General features: G+C 44.7%; 1 protein-coding gene across 3 annotated transcripts in view; it reads right to left on the reverse strand.

The window, feature by feature from the left end:
- HECW2 (HECT, C2 and WW domain containing E3 ubiquitin protein ligase 2) overlaps positions 1-17,725 on the reverse strand; it is a 455,376-nt gene that overhangs the window by 21,357 nt on the left and 416,294 nt on the right. For all 3 annotated transcript variants that reach the window (XM_088451025.1, XM_088451024.1, XM_088451026.1), the window contains one exon: positions 11,363-11,492. In XM_088451025.1, the coding sequence (XP_088307151.1) occupies positions 11,363-11,492 (130 nt within the window). The remainder of the gene's footprint in view (positions 1-11,362; positions 11,493-17,725) is intronic.

A 17,725-nucleotide genomic window follows, 5' to 3' on the forward strand; every position in this document is an offset into this window, starting at 1 on the left:
CCAACTAAATCACCTGGTCCGGATGGATTAGGAAATTATTTTTATAAAATCCTTTCCCCTAGATTAGAAGAAACTTTGGTTTCTGTGTTTAATTATATCTTGAATCATAGTGATATGCCTTTATATTTTAATAATGCAATAATCAAGGTTCTACCAAAACCTGGTCGTGATTTATCACTACCAGGATCGTATCACCCAATTTCTTTTCTAAACTCAGACTACAAACTACTCACTAAGATATTAGCAGATAGACTAAAAATCATTTTACCACATATAATTCATCCGGATCAAACCGGCTTTATATCTGGACAACACTCTATACTAAATGTACATAGAGTACTAACGGCTCTTTAATTCACTCAATCAGTGTCAGAGACTTCCTCGGAAGTGATTTTATCCCTAGATGCTGAAAAAGCTTTTGATCTAGTCTATTGGTCACATCTTTACCAAACCTTGGCCCTCATTCAGAGCCGTACGCTCTGAGCAGAGCGCACGCTCTGAATGAGGGCCGGGCTCCAATTTCATGGAGCGTCCTCCTGGACGCTCGTATAGCTGTGGGTCACCACCCACAGGCTATACGAGCGTGCATTGTGATGGTCGCGATGGTCGAGACCATCGCGACCATCGAATTTGCGAGCCGGAGCCTGCGGTTGAGGTTTTCAACCGCAAGCTCCGGAGTGATTTTGGCTCTATCAGAGCCAAAATCACTCCCACTGACATCACTAGTGATGTCAGTGGGCCGGCTTCTGACGGGAGGCGTTCCCGTGGGAACGCCCCCGTCAGGGAGGCATGCCCACCAAAGGGGGCGTGCTGTCAATCAACATTGACAGCACGCCCCCTTTGATCGGACACAACGAGCGAAGGACTTTCCTTCGCTCGTCGCGTCTGGCGCATGCGCACGACGGAGCTCCCTCCATCGTGCGCATGCTCAGTCCATAACATCGACCCACTTGCGAGTGGACAGCCGCTCACGAGTGGGTCTGAATCAGGCCCCTTATCTCAATTTGGATTTCCTCCAAAATGTATACATTTTTGCAAACTTTATATACTAACCCAATGTCACAACTTTCCTGCAATGGTCACCTCTCCTCTGCATTCCCCATTTATAAAGGAACACGACAAGGATGTCCCCTATCCCCACTCTTATTTGCAATTGCCATTGAACCACTTGCTATTAAATTGAGAAACAATACCATGTATAGAGGAATTTGGGTTAATAATATTGAGCTGAAAGTCGCTTTATTTGCGGACGACATGCTTCTCTTTATTTCAAATCCTGCTTCCTCAATACCAATAATTATGGAAAAAATAACATCCTTTGGTAAAATTTCAGGCTACAAGATTAATATGGAAAAGTCTGAAGTGTTACCAATTAATAAACATTGCCCAACCATCAGAGAATTGCCTGAAATAAAAGCCTTTAAACTTAACTTCAATAATAATATGAGATATGGTAAGAACTTACCCTTGTTATCTCTATTTCTACGAAGTCCATAGGGTTCCACGGGATACCTTGGGGTATAGGCGATGGCGGCAGACATCCAGGCACCACAGAGTTAAATTTTCAGCCTCCCAGGATGCACTGGGGTCCCTCTCCTATACCCTGCCCCCGAGCCTCAGGCCACTCAGTTTCGTAACAAGCCATGGGTCGGAGCAGGAGCAAAAAAGAGAGAGAAGTCTGGAACAAACAAGAATCACATTCTCACCAGAAGGAGATGGAGAAACCGGTGACCAGATCAAAGCCCATCTGCAGTACAGGTGCGACAGGGCGGGAGTCCTGTGGAACCCTATGGACTTCGTAGAAATAGAGATAACAAGGGTAAGTTCTTACCATATCTCATATTTTCTACTGCAGGGTCCATAGGGTATCCACAGGATACCTTGGGGATGTCCCAAAGCAGTATCCATTAAGGGTGGGGATGCTCCTGTGCTGTAAGGAGAATCCGCCGCCCGAAGGAAGCATCCTGAGAGGCGAAGGTATCAAAAACATAATACCTTACATAAATATGGACAGATGACCACGTGGCTGCCAATAACCGCTGAACCGCTGAAGCGCCACGTCGAGCTGACCACGAAGGACCCACAGACCTAGTGGAAGAGCTTTAATAGAGGATGGAACAGGAAGACCTGTGAATCCATCCTGCCAAAGTTAGCGCTATGGCAGGCCAACCCTTTTTATGGAAACCAGAAAGGACAAAACCGAGAGTCTGATTTCCTAAATGGACTAGTACGGTCAACTTAAATTCTTAGAGCCCGTACCACATCCAAAGAGGCCTCACCAGCAGAAAGGACTGGGGAAGTAAAGGCAGGTACTATAATTTCCTCATTGATGTGGAAACTAGACACCACCGTAGGTAAAAAAACCAGGGCAAGTGCGAAGCACTGCCCAGTTCCTAGGAAAGATGAGAAAAAAAAAAAAGGGAAGTCTACATGACAAAGCCCCCCATTCTGAGATCCTACTGGCCAAATCAATGGCCAGAAGGAATACATTCCTAGCCGTAAGCCATTTGAAATCCACTGAGCCCAGTGGATCAAATGGCGGCCCTCAGAAAACCCTAAAGACCACAGCCAAATCCCAAGGAGCCACAGGTGGAACAAAGGGATGCTGAATAAAATGTACACCCTGCACAAAGGTGCGGACATCAGGAAGAGTAGCAATCCTACGATGAAACCAACAGGGCAGAAACCTGCACCTTCAGGTAAGCAAGGCGAAGACCGGTATCTAAGCCCACCTGTAGGAAAGCCAACACTCCGGATATCCGGAATACCCGAGGAGCATAGCCTGTAGGGCAATACAACTGGAAGAAAATATGCCATACCCGATGGTAAATTCTTGCAGATAAAATCTTCCGAGCTCTTAGCATGGACATAGGCCTTGTTAACTATAGAGCTGGAAAAACTCCTAGACCTTAAGAGGGCAGTCTAAACCGCCACACCGTCAAGGACAGACAACCCAGGTCTGGGTATCAGCCAGGATCCTGAGACAACAGGTCCGGTCGTAGAGGTAACAGCTTTGGAGTGTTAACTGAAACACTCCAAAGATCTGAGTAATAGTGCCGTCTGGTCCACGCACGAGCTATCAGCATGAGCGCGGCTTCTTCTTGCTATTATTGGAGGAAGAAGGGATAACGGAGGGACGAGGTACACAACTTGGAAGGTCCACTGGACCAACATATGTCTACCATAAGAGTCTCATCTCTGAAAGGCTCCAGTTGTTCACCAGAAGATTGAACACCTCCTGATGAAGAGGACATTTCCCTGAATGCATGTCCTGACGGCTGGGAAAGCCTGCTTTCCATCTGAGGATTCCTGAATGAACACTGCCGATGACGGCAGGGATATAGCCTTCCACCCAAGCCAGAATTCGGGACACCTCTGTCAGTGTCGCCCGACTTCGGGAAACTCCTAGGTGGTGTACATAAGCCATCATGATGGCGTTGTCAGACTGTACCTGCATGGTATTTCCGTGGAGGACCTGTCCTGTATGCTGGAGAACCTTGAATACTGCTCTGAGTTCTCAGATGTTTATGGGAAGCGCAAAAACTACTGGAGTCCACCTGCCCTGGAACAAGTGTGGACCCGTCACTGCTTCCCAGCCACGGATACTGGCGTCCATCATCAGAAGGACCCTGTCCGCAATCCCAAAGGGGGTGCCCCTTGTTTAGGTGAGTTTTCCGCAGCCACCAGGCCAGAGAGAGACAAACCTCTGGGGAAAGAACTATTGACTTTATCCTATGGGGCAACCCATCCCATCTGGAGAGGATCAATTTTTCTAGAGGTTCAGAGTGACACTGGGTACTCTCCACCATGTTGAACAGCGACACCCTGGAACCCAGGAACCACATTGCCGAGTGAATAGACACTCGGCGACTCTGCAGGCAACTGCTTACCTTTGCCTGTAATGCAGAGATCTTTTCCTCAATCACAAAGATCCTCAGATGTTGGGATATGGAACAGCCTCTGTGAAGAATCAGAGAGGACCATTTCCAGTGTATCAGTTAGCCCTAACGTAGCAATACAGATATTGTCCGTTGCAGATGGCACTGAAGTATCTCTGGAGACTCTGGTAACACCAGGAGGTCGCCCGGATTGGGTAACAAGCGGACCCCCTGCATCCGCAGGTGGGCTGCCACAACTGCCATGACCCTGGTAAAACTGGAAATGCTTATCGACCACTGCAAACCTGAGGAAAAACACTGGTGGTCTAAGAAAATAGGGACATTCAGGTAGTCACCCTAAATATATCCAACGACACCACAAAATTCCCCGGCTCCATTGAATGATGGAATGCAGGGTCCCCCTCCTGAACCGAGGAACCTTTAAGAATTTGTTGAAGGATTCGAGGTTGAGGATGTCCAGGTAAGACCCATTGGGTTTCTGTACCAAAGAGGATGGAGTAACACCTCGTTCCCCTTTGGGGCAACGGAATAGGTACTATAACTCCTGCCTGGAGAATAGAGTGTAACACCCTCAAAAAATTACAGGGCCTTGTCTTGAATTGACAGAAGACCTGTAACGAAAAAACCGTCTGGGAGGTGGTTACCGGGAGGAGAGGACATACCTTCAAGAAAATACTTCTCTTACCCCGGTGGCCGTGGAGGTCAGACACCAGCACTGGGCGAACTGGAGAAGCCGGCCTTCAACTCTGGGGTCCCCCGAGAGGAGGCCCGTCCCCTGAGGCTGAAGGCTTATAGTCCAACTTGGGAGTAGGACGTTGTGTACTCCTAGCCTGTTCTTATGGTTGAGCACATTTCCTGGCTACTGACTGTCTTGGAAAGCTATATTTTAGACTTACCCTGGCCTCACAGGGCCGAAAAGACGAAGCCCCAGACCCCGATGGGACTATAGCCGATGGCAGACACGCAGACGTAGCTGCTGCCTAAGGGGCCACAAGTGTGTCCAGATGAGGACCAAACAGGACCTATCCCGTAAAAGGCAAAGCATTCCAAATGGAATCTGCGTCCGCTTTCCAAGAGCGCAACCACAGGGAGCGGCGAGCCGCTACTGCTGCCGAGCCGCTACTACTGCCGAGGAGATTCTGGAAAGGAGTAGGCTATATGTAAGACTGTCTCATTATGAACGTGGCTAAGTCTCTGAGAATTTGCCACTATCCACCTGCTCTGCTGGAGAGTCAGTGTGCAGAGATCCAGTTACCTACCCCTCCATGGCTCTGGCCCCCCAGCACACGGCCATAGCCGGCCTGGAAGCCCCTCCAGCAAGGGAATAATTTGGATTTTAGATGTATTTGCACCTTGCAATGTGTAACCTCCTGCAAGGAGGACCTGTAGGGCATGGGCAACGTAACACTCCTCACTAGGCGTGTAACATGAGAATCTACCCGTAAAGGTAACTCCCATTCGGAAAAATAATTATCCGCAAAGGGGTATGCAAAAGGTCAACCGTTTTTGAGGCTGGAACCGCTTACCCGGATTTTCCACGCCTCCTCTAAATGATCCACCTGACCAGATAGAGGAATTACAGTGGCAACACCCTTATCCTTAAAGAAGGCATAATTGGATTTAGCCACGGGGGATATGTAATAACCAAAGCCGCACGGACTGCCCGTATAAGGCCAGGTATATAGACTTTAGACCCAGACTACGCCTCCTTTGCACTAAGGGGCTCGTGTCTGAAAAAGTCAATAATGTCACCGTCATCAGACGTCATGTCCTTACCCGTCTGAGACCCGAAAGGCCGTTTAGAAGGCCGAAATGGTGACTCCCCCTGTAAAACGTCCATCAGGTGCTATACCATTTGGACAATAAATTCACCCACACAGGCTCCTGCGAGACCTGGGGGGGGCGAAAAACAGGATACACTGGGGTACCATCAACTGTCCAGGGACCCCTGCATGTGATGAGACCACCACTCGCTGCGATAACCCCTATGGGGAAACGCAGGGGGCGTTGCCCACAAGGGCTGTAAGCATCTTAGCCAGCCGAGGGCGGTCCCCTTTTTGTGCAGGCACAGTGACAGAAATGGGGCGTGATATATAATACAACATGCCCCCCATAAACCCTCAGTGTCTACATATCCCTCCGCTAACTGCACATGATATCAGTACATTATAGCTGGAAGAGGATATCCTCGTTCACTTTCAGACATGAGGAGTGTGAACAGAGCGTATGTGACCTCCCACACAGTAAAACCACGTTTACTGTGAAGTAATAAACACCCTGCAACACCGCACCGCAAGAGCTGTAGCAGAAGAACAGGGATAGGAAAAAGGCTGACAGTCAGAAATGAAAGTACAGGCAAACAGCGCTAGCATTTAAGTCACATACAATGCACAGATAACATCCTGCATTACAAGCACTGCGATCAACTACACAGACCAGAGCCTGGTAGGAAACAGTGCTGCATACACTGACCTTAATTGAAGGAGAGGTATGCGGGGGACCCGGACCGCAATGGCACCTGTAACAGCTTCCAGCAGCGTTTGTCATTCCCAGCACATGTAGTGAGAAAATGGCCACCGAGGAGCAGAGAGGAGGCGGGCCCGGGGGAGGAGCGCTGACACAGCCCGCTCAGACCGCTGTGGAATGGCACTGTGCAGCGGGGGAGACGCCGGCTGTGAAACAGGGAAAGCTTTCTCCCCTGGCCTGCTATTAACCCCTGGGACACCGCGCTGTACCGCACATGCAGCGGCCCGCTGTCCCTGGTGGTCTAGTGGAAGGCGCAGGATCAGTACCTGGCCCCACGCGCAGCCGGTCCCCAGGGAGCCCCTGCCTGGGGACCAAAAAGGACTGTGTTACCGGCGGGTGCCCACCGTGGGACCCCGCCGCTTACCTTGTCCCCCGTGCATCCGGCCACAGTCCTGGTAGCCGGGGTCACCGCTAGCTGTGACCCCAGCTACCAACCAGCATCCCCGGATCGGTACCGGCGTTCTGGTACCGGCAGGGTGTAGGAGTGACAGCAAGGACGTCAATACTGACTGTCCTATGCTGGAGCACTCTAGTTGTGCAGCCACAGCTGCGAAGAAATCTTCAGGGGCCTTGAAAAGACCCCCCTCTGTACGGTGCGACTGGTCCGGCCAGGCACCGACGAAAACTGAGTGGCCTGAGGCTCGGGGGCGGGGTATAGGAGAGGGACCCCAGTGCATCCTGGGAGGCTGAAAATTTAACTCTGTGGTGCCTGGATGTCTGCCGCCATCGCCTATACCCCAAGCTATCCTGCGGATACCCTATGGACCCTGCAGTAGAAATTAAATATTTAGGTGTTCACATAACACCTTCAATAAAAGACATCTACTCAGCAAACTTCAAGCCTGTCATTACAAAAACAACAACTTTATTGGAAAGCTGGAAAAAACTACCTCTTTCCCTCCTAGGCAGAGCAGCTGTATTAAAAAGTATTATCTTTCCAAGACTATTCTATTGCATGCAAATGCAACCTATTGCAATGGGTTCTTCGGATCTTAGTTATATGTCAAAAATAATGTCCTCCTTTTTGTGGCAGGGAAAGAAACCCAGATTATCCCTTAATAAATTAGTATTATCTTGGGCCAATGGAGGCTTGGGTATTCCGGACTTTGCAACATATTCCTTAACAATCTTTTTTCGATACATAAGTGATTGGCTGCTTAATCGCTCTTTATTTACCGATATAAATCTAGATAATGCTTTATTTACCCCATGGTCACCTGGAGCATTACTGCACACTAAGCTCAAAAATATACCTAATGAAATCCTCAATAAGATAATGTTTAGAGATACTTATTTTGCCTGGCTTACAAATTAACAAAAAACTTCATAGAAGTCATCTCACCACCACTTACATCCCACTATGGGGGAATCCATATTTTCCTCCTACGTTGACTAATAGAACGTTTTTACAATGGAAGCAGAAAGGTTTAACTGACAGCTTGAAAGTTTTTGATCCAGGGGGATCTTTCTTCTCCTTCTCTGAACCAGAGAGAAGTATAAATTATCACGTAATGATTTTTACATGTATTTACAAACTCGTCATTATTTATATTCACTACCCTTGGCCATGTCCGCACCTTCAATAATTGATCATGTAAATATTACCCTACAAAAACTTATACGAAAATACAAAACAAAAATGTTATATTCAATTCTGATAGATAACTTAAATATCTCACTCAGGGACAAAGTAATAGATGTATGGCGTAATGATGATCCTGACTTTAATTCTCCCTAACTACTTTTCAGACATTATGATCATACTTTAAAAATTCTTGACTCCTATTATTTACAAGAAGTCCATTTTAGAGTGCTCTTTAGAGCATATATATCACCTGCACAATACAAGCATATAGTACAATCGGAAGATGGCACTTGTTTGAAATGTACAGCCCAAAATGCTAAATTTTTCCATTGTTTTTGGAAATGTTCTAAAATAAGACGGTTTTGGAACAAGATTATTCAATTCCTAAACAATATTCTTGGCTTACACTAACATTAGACTTATTAGCTTGCATTTGTGCTAACTTTAAGAATTGGAGTTTAGGAGCCTTGAAAAAACAAGTTATCCCCTTTTTGACAGTTGTTGTAACGGTCGCAAAAAAACTAATACTCATTCATTGGACAAAGAAATCAGCTCCTTCCATCGTTGAACTCAGACAAAAGTTATTACAATGAATTTACTTTGACAGAAAATCCACTATGCCTGATATAAACAAAGGAGTGTGTATTTTTTATAATAAATGGGGTAAATACTTCTAAAGTTTGGATGTTGTTACACAAACTAATATAATACGTATCTTTGAGACAACAGACTGGTACCAGTATAAATGTCTCGGGGCTGTTCCCTAATTTTGTGTTATATACACATAATTTATTTTAGTAATCTCTATCATACAACCAATAAGAGTGTCTTATATCTTTTTATGTTTGGTATAGAGTTAATGTATAACGACTACGGTTTCACATTGTATCAAGATTGCGGACTACCTTATTTTAACTTATCTGAATCTTCACGGATTTAGCTTATTCATTATTATTTGAGCTGCCTTTAACCCTTATGTGTCTTCCCTATGTCTAACCCTCCCTTCCCCTTTCTGTTAATCTGTTTCTTCTTCTTTTTACTATAATTGATGTATCGATTTAAGTTGTAATATGTCCTAGTAGTATATATATATATATATATATATATATATATATATATATATTAGGGATGTGCAGGCTCGGATAGGTTCGAGTTTGCACGTGGAGTTCGGATTTTTCCCTCCAAAAAAACGGAACTCAGACAGAGGCAAAACGTCATCTTGCATGGACGAACATCATCATTCCTGGACTTTTGTCCAGGAATGATGATGTTCGTCCATGCAAGATGACGTTTTGCCTCTTTCTGAGTTCCGTTTTTTTGGAGGGAAAAATCCGAACTCCACGTGCAAACTCGAACCTATCCGAGCCTGCACATCCCTAATATATATTGTTTTCCATATGAACATTAATCAATATTCAATTGTGTGTTGTTTAGAACAAAAGATTGAATTCTTTTTTTTTTAGATATAATGATATCGGATTATTTTGTATCTATTCACTACATAGGAGATTATTTTTGTCACATTCAGTGTACTTAACTGTTTATTTTAAAAAATCCAATAAAAAAGTGATTAAAAAAAATAAAAATGATTTTCATTCACTTTTTCAAGGGAAAAACTGAACGAAAATCGTTCAATGGAAATCGTTCATTACTTACATCATTGTGTGTATGCACCTTCAGTTTTCATTTGCCAAGGACAACTGTGCTAATGCTGATTTGTGGTCTGCATGTGCAAGTGCTACCGATCCCTCTCCCAGCACTTTTTGCAGACTGTATCCTGTAAACTACAATGGCTAACTCCAACTTCAGATGGCGATAGCTACCTGGGCCAAACCGGAGCTTGGTAAATTTGGCAAGAAAGTACATATAGGGCCTGAGTCAGGTTGGATGGCAAGGCTGCGGAAGCATGCAACCAGTCAATGTTAGTGTTCTGCACATGTGTATGCATCACAGTGCGTGCAAGCCATCCACTGCGATCAGGTATGCAAATGCAGCGGACACGCAGCGGCACAAAGAAATGATTGACAGGAAGCACTGTTTAGGGATGGAGAGGGGAGTGGTCGAAGGAACGCAGGTATATTTGTGCGTTTGAACACCGTTAGAGGGGCGTGCATAATTAAGTCCCTGCGATGCCATACGCAGCCAGAGGACTAGATGGTGACAGGAAGTTTATCAGTTTGTGAGTAAGGGTCAGCTCAACAACAACTGTGCGTGTTGGTCCGATGTTACTCTATGTTAGCGATGTTTTCGCTAACTTGCTGATGTATGTAATGGGAAGTGGATGGCTTTATACAGTTGTGGGCGTCTTGGTATAGTGCTGCGATCGCATTCATTTGTATATTTTCGCAGCAAGCGGGTGCGTGCGCTTGCAGACTTGTGATCCCTGCTGAATCAGGTTCATAGTCCCTTGTACATACATTGATTAAATAATAAATAGGCCCCTATGTATGGTATGCTTGGGTGTGCCATGCTCTATCCAGGGACTTAATTGTGCATAATGAGTTTAGGATCGTCTCAATCAAAATCAATAAACTGTGAATATTAGCTTTCAAAGCTGATATTATTAATTATAGCCTACATGCATACATCTAACAGTGGCCCAAGTCATAAAACGTAGAACCTAGACATGACATTAGTTCAGACCCTACACCAAGCCTAGCCATAAATATATTGCACGTTCAAAGGGATCTATGTACTAAAGATTGATGAGAAATAATATTGTGAGAGAGAAAAAGTATTAACCAATCAGCTCCTAGCTGTCATTATTTAAATACAGCTTGTAAAATGTAAGTTAGAAGCCTATTGGTTAGTGGTTTATCTCTCACAATTTTCTCTCTCTCCAGTCTTTGATAAATACCCCCCTAAATCTATTAAAGCAGTCACAATATTGTAACAGAGTTATAATATTGACTCTTCAAATTCTAGAAATGTAACAAAAGTCTCACATTGTAATCTCTACAGAGTTTTATCTTTGTAATTTTCCAATCTCTTGATTATACGTGATCTGTTCTCACAGGGGCTTGAACACTGTACTGTGAGTTTATTTGTTTCAGATATTCTTATGTTGGGAGGTATGATAATGGATATATTTATTATTGTTACCTGGATGATATGATACATTGGGCTGATGCAGAATTGAGCAGAAGTTCATTTGCAGAACGTGTCAAGCAACTAAGCGACTATGGGCGATGTTCATACACCAAAGCAGTTGCATCTCTAGCGGCATAACTGGACACTAATACATACATGTTTACATATGTATTCTTTGCACCTAGCATAGGGCTGGTCATCTTGCATCAATCACATAATGTTTTAATGAAAACACTAGCAATTGAATAAGAAATATGTATACCTGTCCAAACACTTCTTCATTGACAGTGAATGTAAGGTCCAGAATATCATGGATATCGTTATCTTTCATCCACTGCAGACTCTGATGGAACTCCTCATCCAGATACTCCAAATCACTCAAGTCACAAAGTCTACAAGTACATAAAGTAAAGGCAATCAAATATACGGATGACAGCACAAATCCCCATGAAAGGTCATCTTATTAAATATTAAAGGTAACATTTAGGGGGGAATTCATGAAAGTTTGGAGAGGGATAAAATTGTGAGATAATGCACCAACAAATCGGCTCCTGTCATGTTTTCAAACACAGCCTATACAAAGACAGGAGCAGATTGGTTGGTGCTTTACCGCTCACAATTATATCTCTCTCCAAGTTTCATGGATACCCCCTTATTGTTAGTTTCCACAGCAACCTTGTTTGAATTAAAATGAAATAATTTCTCCTTGAACAGAGAGCAAGCTAATTTCTCAGAGGCACATTGCTTAGGTTTCTGTGCCTGGAACCTCTTCTTTTCCATTATGCAGCATAATAATATGGAGATGATGATTAAACATGGCAGCTGGCAGTAAAGAAATGGAATATCACACAGACTCATGATTAATATAAAATAATTATACAATGCTCTATAGTACATGCACGAAGGATCCGAACGCAATCCTGGTTGATGCAAAAACAGTCTCATGGAAGTTCCGCTTAGTGTATCCGTTTCCTCCGGTTCCGCTTCCCCCTTGCGTGCTGAAAAAGGCAAAAGCAGAGTTAGTTCCTGTCATCCTTGTGGTTCTGATTGGCCAAAGCGGTTGTGGTATGCCCACATCCTCAGCATGGCGGTGGATCATCCTTGATGACTATCTGACCAGATCTGCTCAGTAAGGGTCAGTTTTTCTATCAGGACTTGGTTGGCTTTGATGGCTTAGCCATGATCCTACGAGCTAAGTGCCTCTCAGATCCGGTAATATAGACCATGATAAATGCCAAGAAGCCATCATCAGCCATGAATTACCATTGAGTTTGCAGTATTTACATCTCCTGGTTCATTCCTGCAGAATGGCTTGAACAGTGGGCTATCATTACTGAAAGTGCAGGCTTTGGCCCTTTCAATCATTATCCAATGTAAAGTTCAGACTTTTCTTCAGGGTGTGCTTCATGTCAAACCACACTTTGTTACTCTGGTGTTCGGTAGGATCTCAATTTGGTCCTGTCTGCAACCTCTGGATGTTATGGATCTCAACTTGCTGACCTGGAAAGTTTCTTATTTGCTGGCCTGCTAAACGAGTGTCAGAGTTGGCGGCTCTTGCAGGTCACCATTTCTCGTTTTTCATTAAGAAAGGGCCATTCTGTGCCCCAGACCTCCTTTTTAGCTGAAGGCTGTCTCCCAGTTTCATCTAAACCAGAATATTGGGATTCCAGCTCTGAGTGCTGACTCGTCTTCTGGCAGCAGAGATTCTTTGGGACTTCTTAATTATATATATTAATATAAATGGTTAACAGTACAGATATTGATGTGTACAGCTGTGTAACTAAAAATGTTCAAATTGAGAAGAGTCAATTGCCATCATAAGGCCATGTCCACCATCCACAATATGTATTCAATAGGGTACAGTACTTGCGGTAGTAGCAATATGGCACGTTATTAGTCTAAGACACGGGTTCTCAAACTCAGTCCTCAGGACCTCAAACAGTGCATGTTTTCCAGGTCTCCTCACAGGAACGCAAGTGATATAATTAGCTCTGAATCTTTTAAAATGTGTCAGTGAGTAATGACTACACAGATATATATGCATTAATTGTATTCTTATTTTATCCATATTATTTTTCAAACCGTATACCTGCCTGGATAAATTTGTTAGAAAGCTTGTACTGTAAGGTACATTTTCCTCTCCTATAGGGCCCCGAAAGCCTTTATAAAGGCCACTATGGCTATAGTTACGCCCTTGGGTGCACATTAACTGAAAATAACAAAATGTGCACAACTGATCAGAATAGGAATTAGATACATAGCAGAATGGACTTAATACAATGCAGATATTTTCAAATTTTCTCTAGGTACTGAGAACTGGGATTTTCTGTACACTAGGGCTCAGCTTTGTAACAGGGCAAACATGCGCCCTGTGCCAGCCCCTCTCCCTAAACCTGTGACATCATGATGTGGCATAGGAGGTGGGGCCACCAGCTCTGGGAAGTAGAGCACTGGTCCGTACAGCTTTATAGGCTGCAGAGTGCGTCCATGCGGCTCTAGCTGCAGGGTGCTGTTCCAGGCACCCTGCAAGCCACATGCAGGTGCCGTGGGACAGTGACAGCGTCACCCCCAGTGCCCTGTGTGATGTAACAGGTCAGATAACCCAATTACGGCTCTGCTAGCGGTGATTGGCAAAGTGAATATTCAGATGCAATTGAGCCTATTTTAGTTACAGAACATATATAGATGCAGGCCCCTGTTTGCCAGAAAAGTGCATTTAGTACAAAAGTGCCCAAGTGCCTGAAGCTGCAACCTCTAAGGCGAGTTAAGAAGCTGGTAATAACGACTTTTTACTTAGGAGAAGGAAGAGAAAATAAGACTCTTTGTTGGAGGCACTCTTAAAGTAGTATGAATAAATGAAAACTTAACTTTTATTTTATAAGGTTTTAGAATATAAGGGGGAAGAGGTTATTTTTGCTACATGAATAACAATTGTCTCTCTGCCAGCTCTTGAGCTGCTGCATTGCAACATATTGATACTAATTGTCTCTCTGCTAGCAACTGCACTGCAACATGTTGCAACTTATTGGTACAAAACGGATACAATATCTCCTATAACAGTAGATATGCAGGATAAACCATCTGATAAAATACTCCTTCAAGTATACTAGAATCTATGTAGATATGTTTATTTGATATATTTTCAAAATTAGAAGGTAGGTATATTTTTTTCAATAACAAGTGATGTTTTTTTGAATGATCAATAATAGATAAATATAATGTGTTGAATCTAACCACTTACAATAATCGCCTTTTGCCTGTATAAATTGGCAGTGAACTATATTGATTTCTATGTTTGTTTGTAATTATTGGCTGTATTTAAATATTTTTTCGAGGTTGAAAAATAACCTCTTCCCCCTTATATTCTAAAATCTTATAAAATAAAATAAGAGTTATGGTATAACATACCTTCGTTAACTCTTTTTCTTCGAGGTCCATGGGGTCCACAGCCATCACATTGGGGTATATGGATTTATCCAGGCACCAAACAATTAATCCAAGCTCAGCTCCCAGGATGCACCAGGTCCCCCCTATATACCCCGCCCTTGGTCACAGGCAGTCAGTTCGTTATAAAGCCAACCAAGAGAAGGCAAACAGATAAGAAGGAAGGACTCATGCTCTCTAGACCAATCTCTCATCCAAGAGGGAAACACTCCCGAGATACAAAGAATTACCCAATAACACCAGGTGCATTAGGGTGGGTGTCCTGTGGACCCCATGGACCTCGAAGAAAAAGAGTTAACGAAGGTATGTTATACCATAACTCTTATTTTCTTCTTCGGGGTCCATGGGGTCCACAGCCATCACATTGGGGATATACCCAAGCAGTACTCCTAAGGGCGGGAACGCTCCTGCATTTTTTCGTAGAGGGGAGGATCCTATGCCCGAAGGAAGCATCCTGAGAGGCAAATGTGTCAAATGCATATAATTTGACAAAGGTGCGGACGGAAGACCAATTGGCTACCCCGCATATTTGTTAAGCAGAGGCTCCACGACGCACCATCCACGATGGCCCCACAGATCGAGTAGAATGTGCTGTGACCCTGTTCGGCACAACAAGATCAGCAGGTGTGTGCGCTTGAGAAATTGTCATATGCAACCATCTGGCCAAGTTAGCTAACCAGCCTCGTTACGACAGCCATACAACACGAATAAAAAAACCTTACTCATAATGAAGTTGATGTGATCTACATAGATGCGTAATGCACAAACCACATCCAGTGCCACCCTAAGAAGGTACCCAGCCCCAGTACGAAGAACAGCGCTATCCTGATGAAATATCCACAAAAGAGAGCGAAAGACAGGGCTGCTAAATCAGAGACCCTACGGGCAGAAGCAATAGGCGGAAGAAACCCATCTTTGCTGTCAACCACTTTAGGTATACCGATTTCAGGGTTCAAACAAAGGAGCCTGCAAAAGTCCTGAGTACCAATACTAAACCCCATGGGCTACCGGGGGGACAAAGGGAGGCTGAATCCTCAGAACACCCTGAAAAAAAATATCCTACCGTTAGGCCATTGCTGAACTGAAAGTGCAGAAGCCCCAACTCTCAGGGTGGCCAGACGGAGACCCCGGTCTAAACTAGCCTAACCCGAAACTACAAGTGCCAAACTTTGTAATAATAAATGCAGCCAGAGGAAGGTTTCTGTGCCCTCTGAATAACAGAATTGGAAAACTTTTCCCTTTAAGACAGAGGTCTTAAGAGCCATGCCGTCAGACAGATATGGAAGATCTGGATACAGGCAGGGACCCTGTGTATTAACCGGTCCAGCTTTGGAGGAAAAGGCCACAGAGTGTCTATGGAGAAACTCTGCAGGCAGGTGAACCAATGGCGTCCCGGCCAAGCAGGGGCTCAATATTACTGTTGCACTCTCCTGTTTGTATTTCCTGATAAACCTTAGAATAAGGGAAACCGGAAGAAATAAAATATGCCAGTCTGAAGTTTCACACTACTGCCAGAGCGTCCACAAACTCAGCCACAGGATCCCTGGTTCTGGCCCAAAGGCATGAGGTCTACCACTGGAAGTCCCCATCTGTCCACAACGCTCCGAAATCCCTGTGGATGAAGAGCCCACTCTCTGGCATGTATATCCTGCTGGCTTAAGAAGTCCGCTTCCAAATTGAGTACTCCTGGTATGAACACAGCTGGTCCTGCTGGAAAAACTACATTCTGCCAAAATCAGAATGTTTTCTACTTTCGCCATGACAGCCTGGCTCCACGTGCCTTCCTGATGGATGAGGTAGACTACTGTGGTAGCCATGTTGGTTTGTACTTGTACTGGCCTGCTCCTTTTGTATTTCCTGAGTTTGAACAAGCGTTTTTGAATACTGCCTTTAGTTCCAGGACGTTCATGGACAGACTGCTTTCCGTTGTCGTCCATCTTCCCTGACACGTGTGTCGACCTGTCCGTGCTCCCCAACCGCGGAAGCTGGCATAGTTCGTGAGGAGTACCCAATCTGGACCAGAATGGCGACCCTTATTGAAATGGTACATCTGCAACCACCATGACAGGGACAGTCATATTTATGGCGAGAGACAGATTGTCTGTGCCTTGATTTGGAAATCCAGCCCGTACCATGGCCGGGCACCTAACAGCTCCTGATAGAGAAAGGACTGCCCTGAGGCAGGCTTCAAGCCTCTTATCAGTGGAACATTTAAAGGCGGATATCAATGGTACTGGAAAGGGATATAAGGTGTCAACCTTTCTTATAATATGGATTTTCCTGTCCGGATAACCCCTTACTTCCTCCGAATAGATGCTGAGATTTCACAACTTTCTGGTGTTTGAATACTGGAGCCCTTGTTTATACTGGCTCCATAGCATTTATGTTCAGCAGAGCTTTGACCGCTCTAATCAGGGAGGAGACCTGCGCCATTGGAAACAGGTCTTCCTCTCCTGAGAGTGACTCCTGAGAGGACACCAGTGTATCCCCTAATCACCAGAAGATGTCCAGAATCTAAGGGCTGGCCGGCGTGTTACCGAGCGCCTTCTGGTTATTGGCCGTACTGGCCTAGCCGATAGCTGCGGTTGCTGTAAAGCTGCTGAGGCGGATGCCACCTTCGACCAGAGTGAGTATACATGTCCCTTCAGGACGGATGCACAGGGGCATAGTAGGCTGCATCCGCTGACCATTATCAGGGCTGGCGTAAGAGCCGCCAACCTGTCTGCACCCTGCGCTCTGATCTGGCAAAGGCAACCCAAGGAGCCTCCTGTCCAGCAAGCTTGTGGATTTGATTGCTGTGATAACTCCTTTGACCACATACCATCTGTCGTAGAGGATACATGAAGAGAAACCCCAGTGATAGCTTATGACTGACAAGCCAGCATAACACAGCAGATTTCATAAGTCATATGAAATGCACATACACTCTGATATACATACCTATATACAAACACACTAAACTCTCTAGTCTACTACCAATAGCACACAAGGCTAAGTAGGATATCAAGTTTTGTATAACCTGCCCATCCAAGGAGAGGTATACAGGGAAATGAACCGAGCCTCCTGAGAAACATTTGCAAGTAACCTACAACAAGTGTAGGGTTAATAATGCCCAGTGACCACCTTCACAGAAACCATACATGTGAAGCACTGTGTAACCCATTATTGGGGTTTTTTAAGA

Source organism: Taudactylus pleione, unplaced genomic scaffold (genome assembly GCF_031769625.1).
Source record: "Taudactylus pleione unplaced genomic scaffold, aTauple2 ptg000536l, whole genome shotgun sequence".
Taxonomy (NCBI): Eukaryota; Metazoa; Chordata; class Amphibia; order Anura; family Myobatrachidae; genus Taudactylus; species Taudactylus pleione.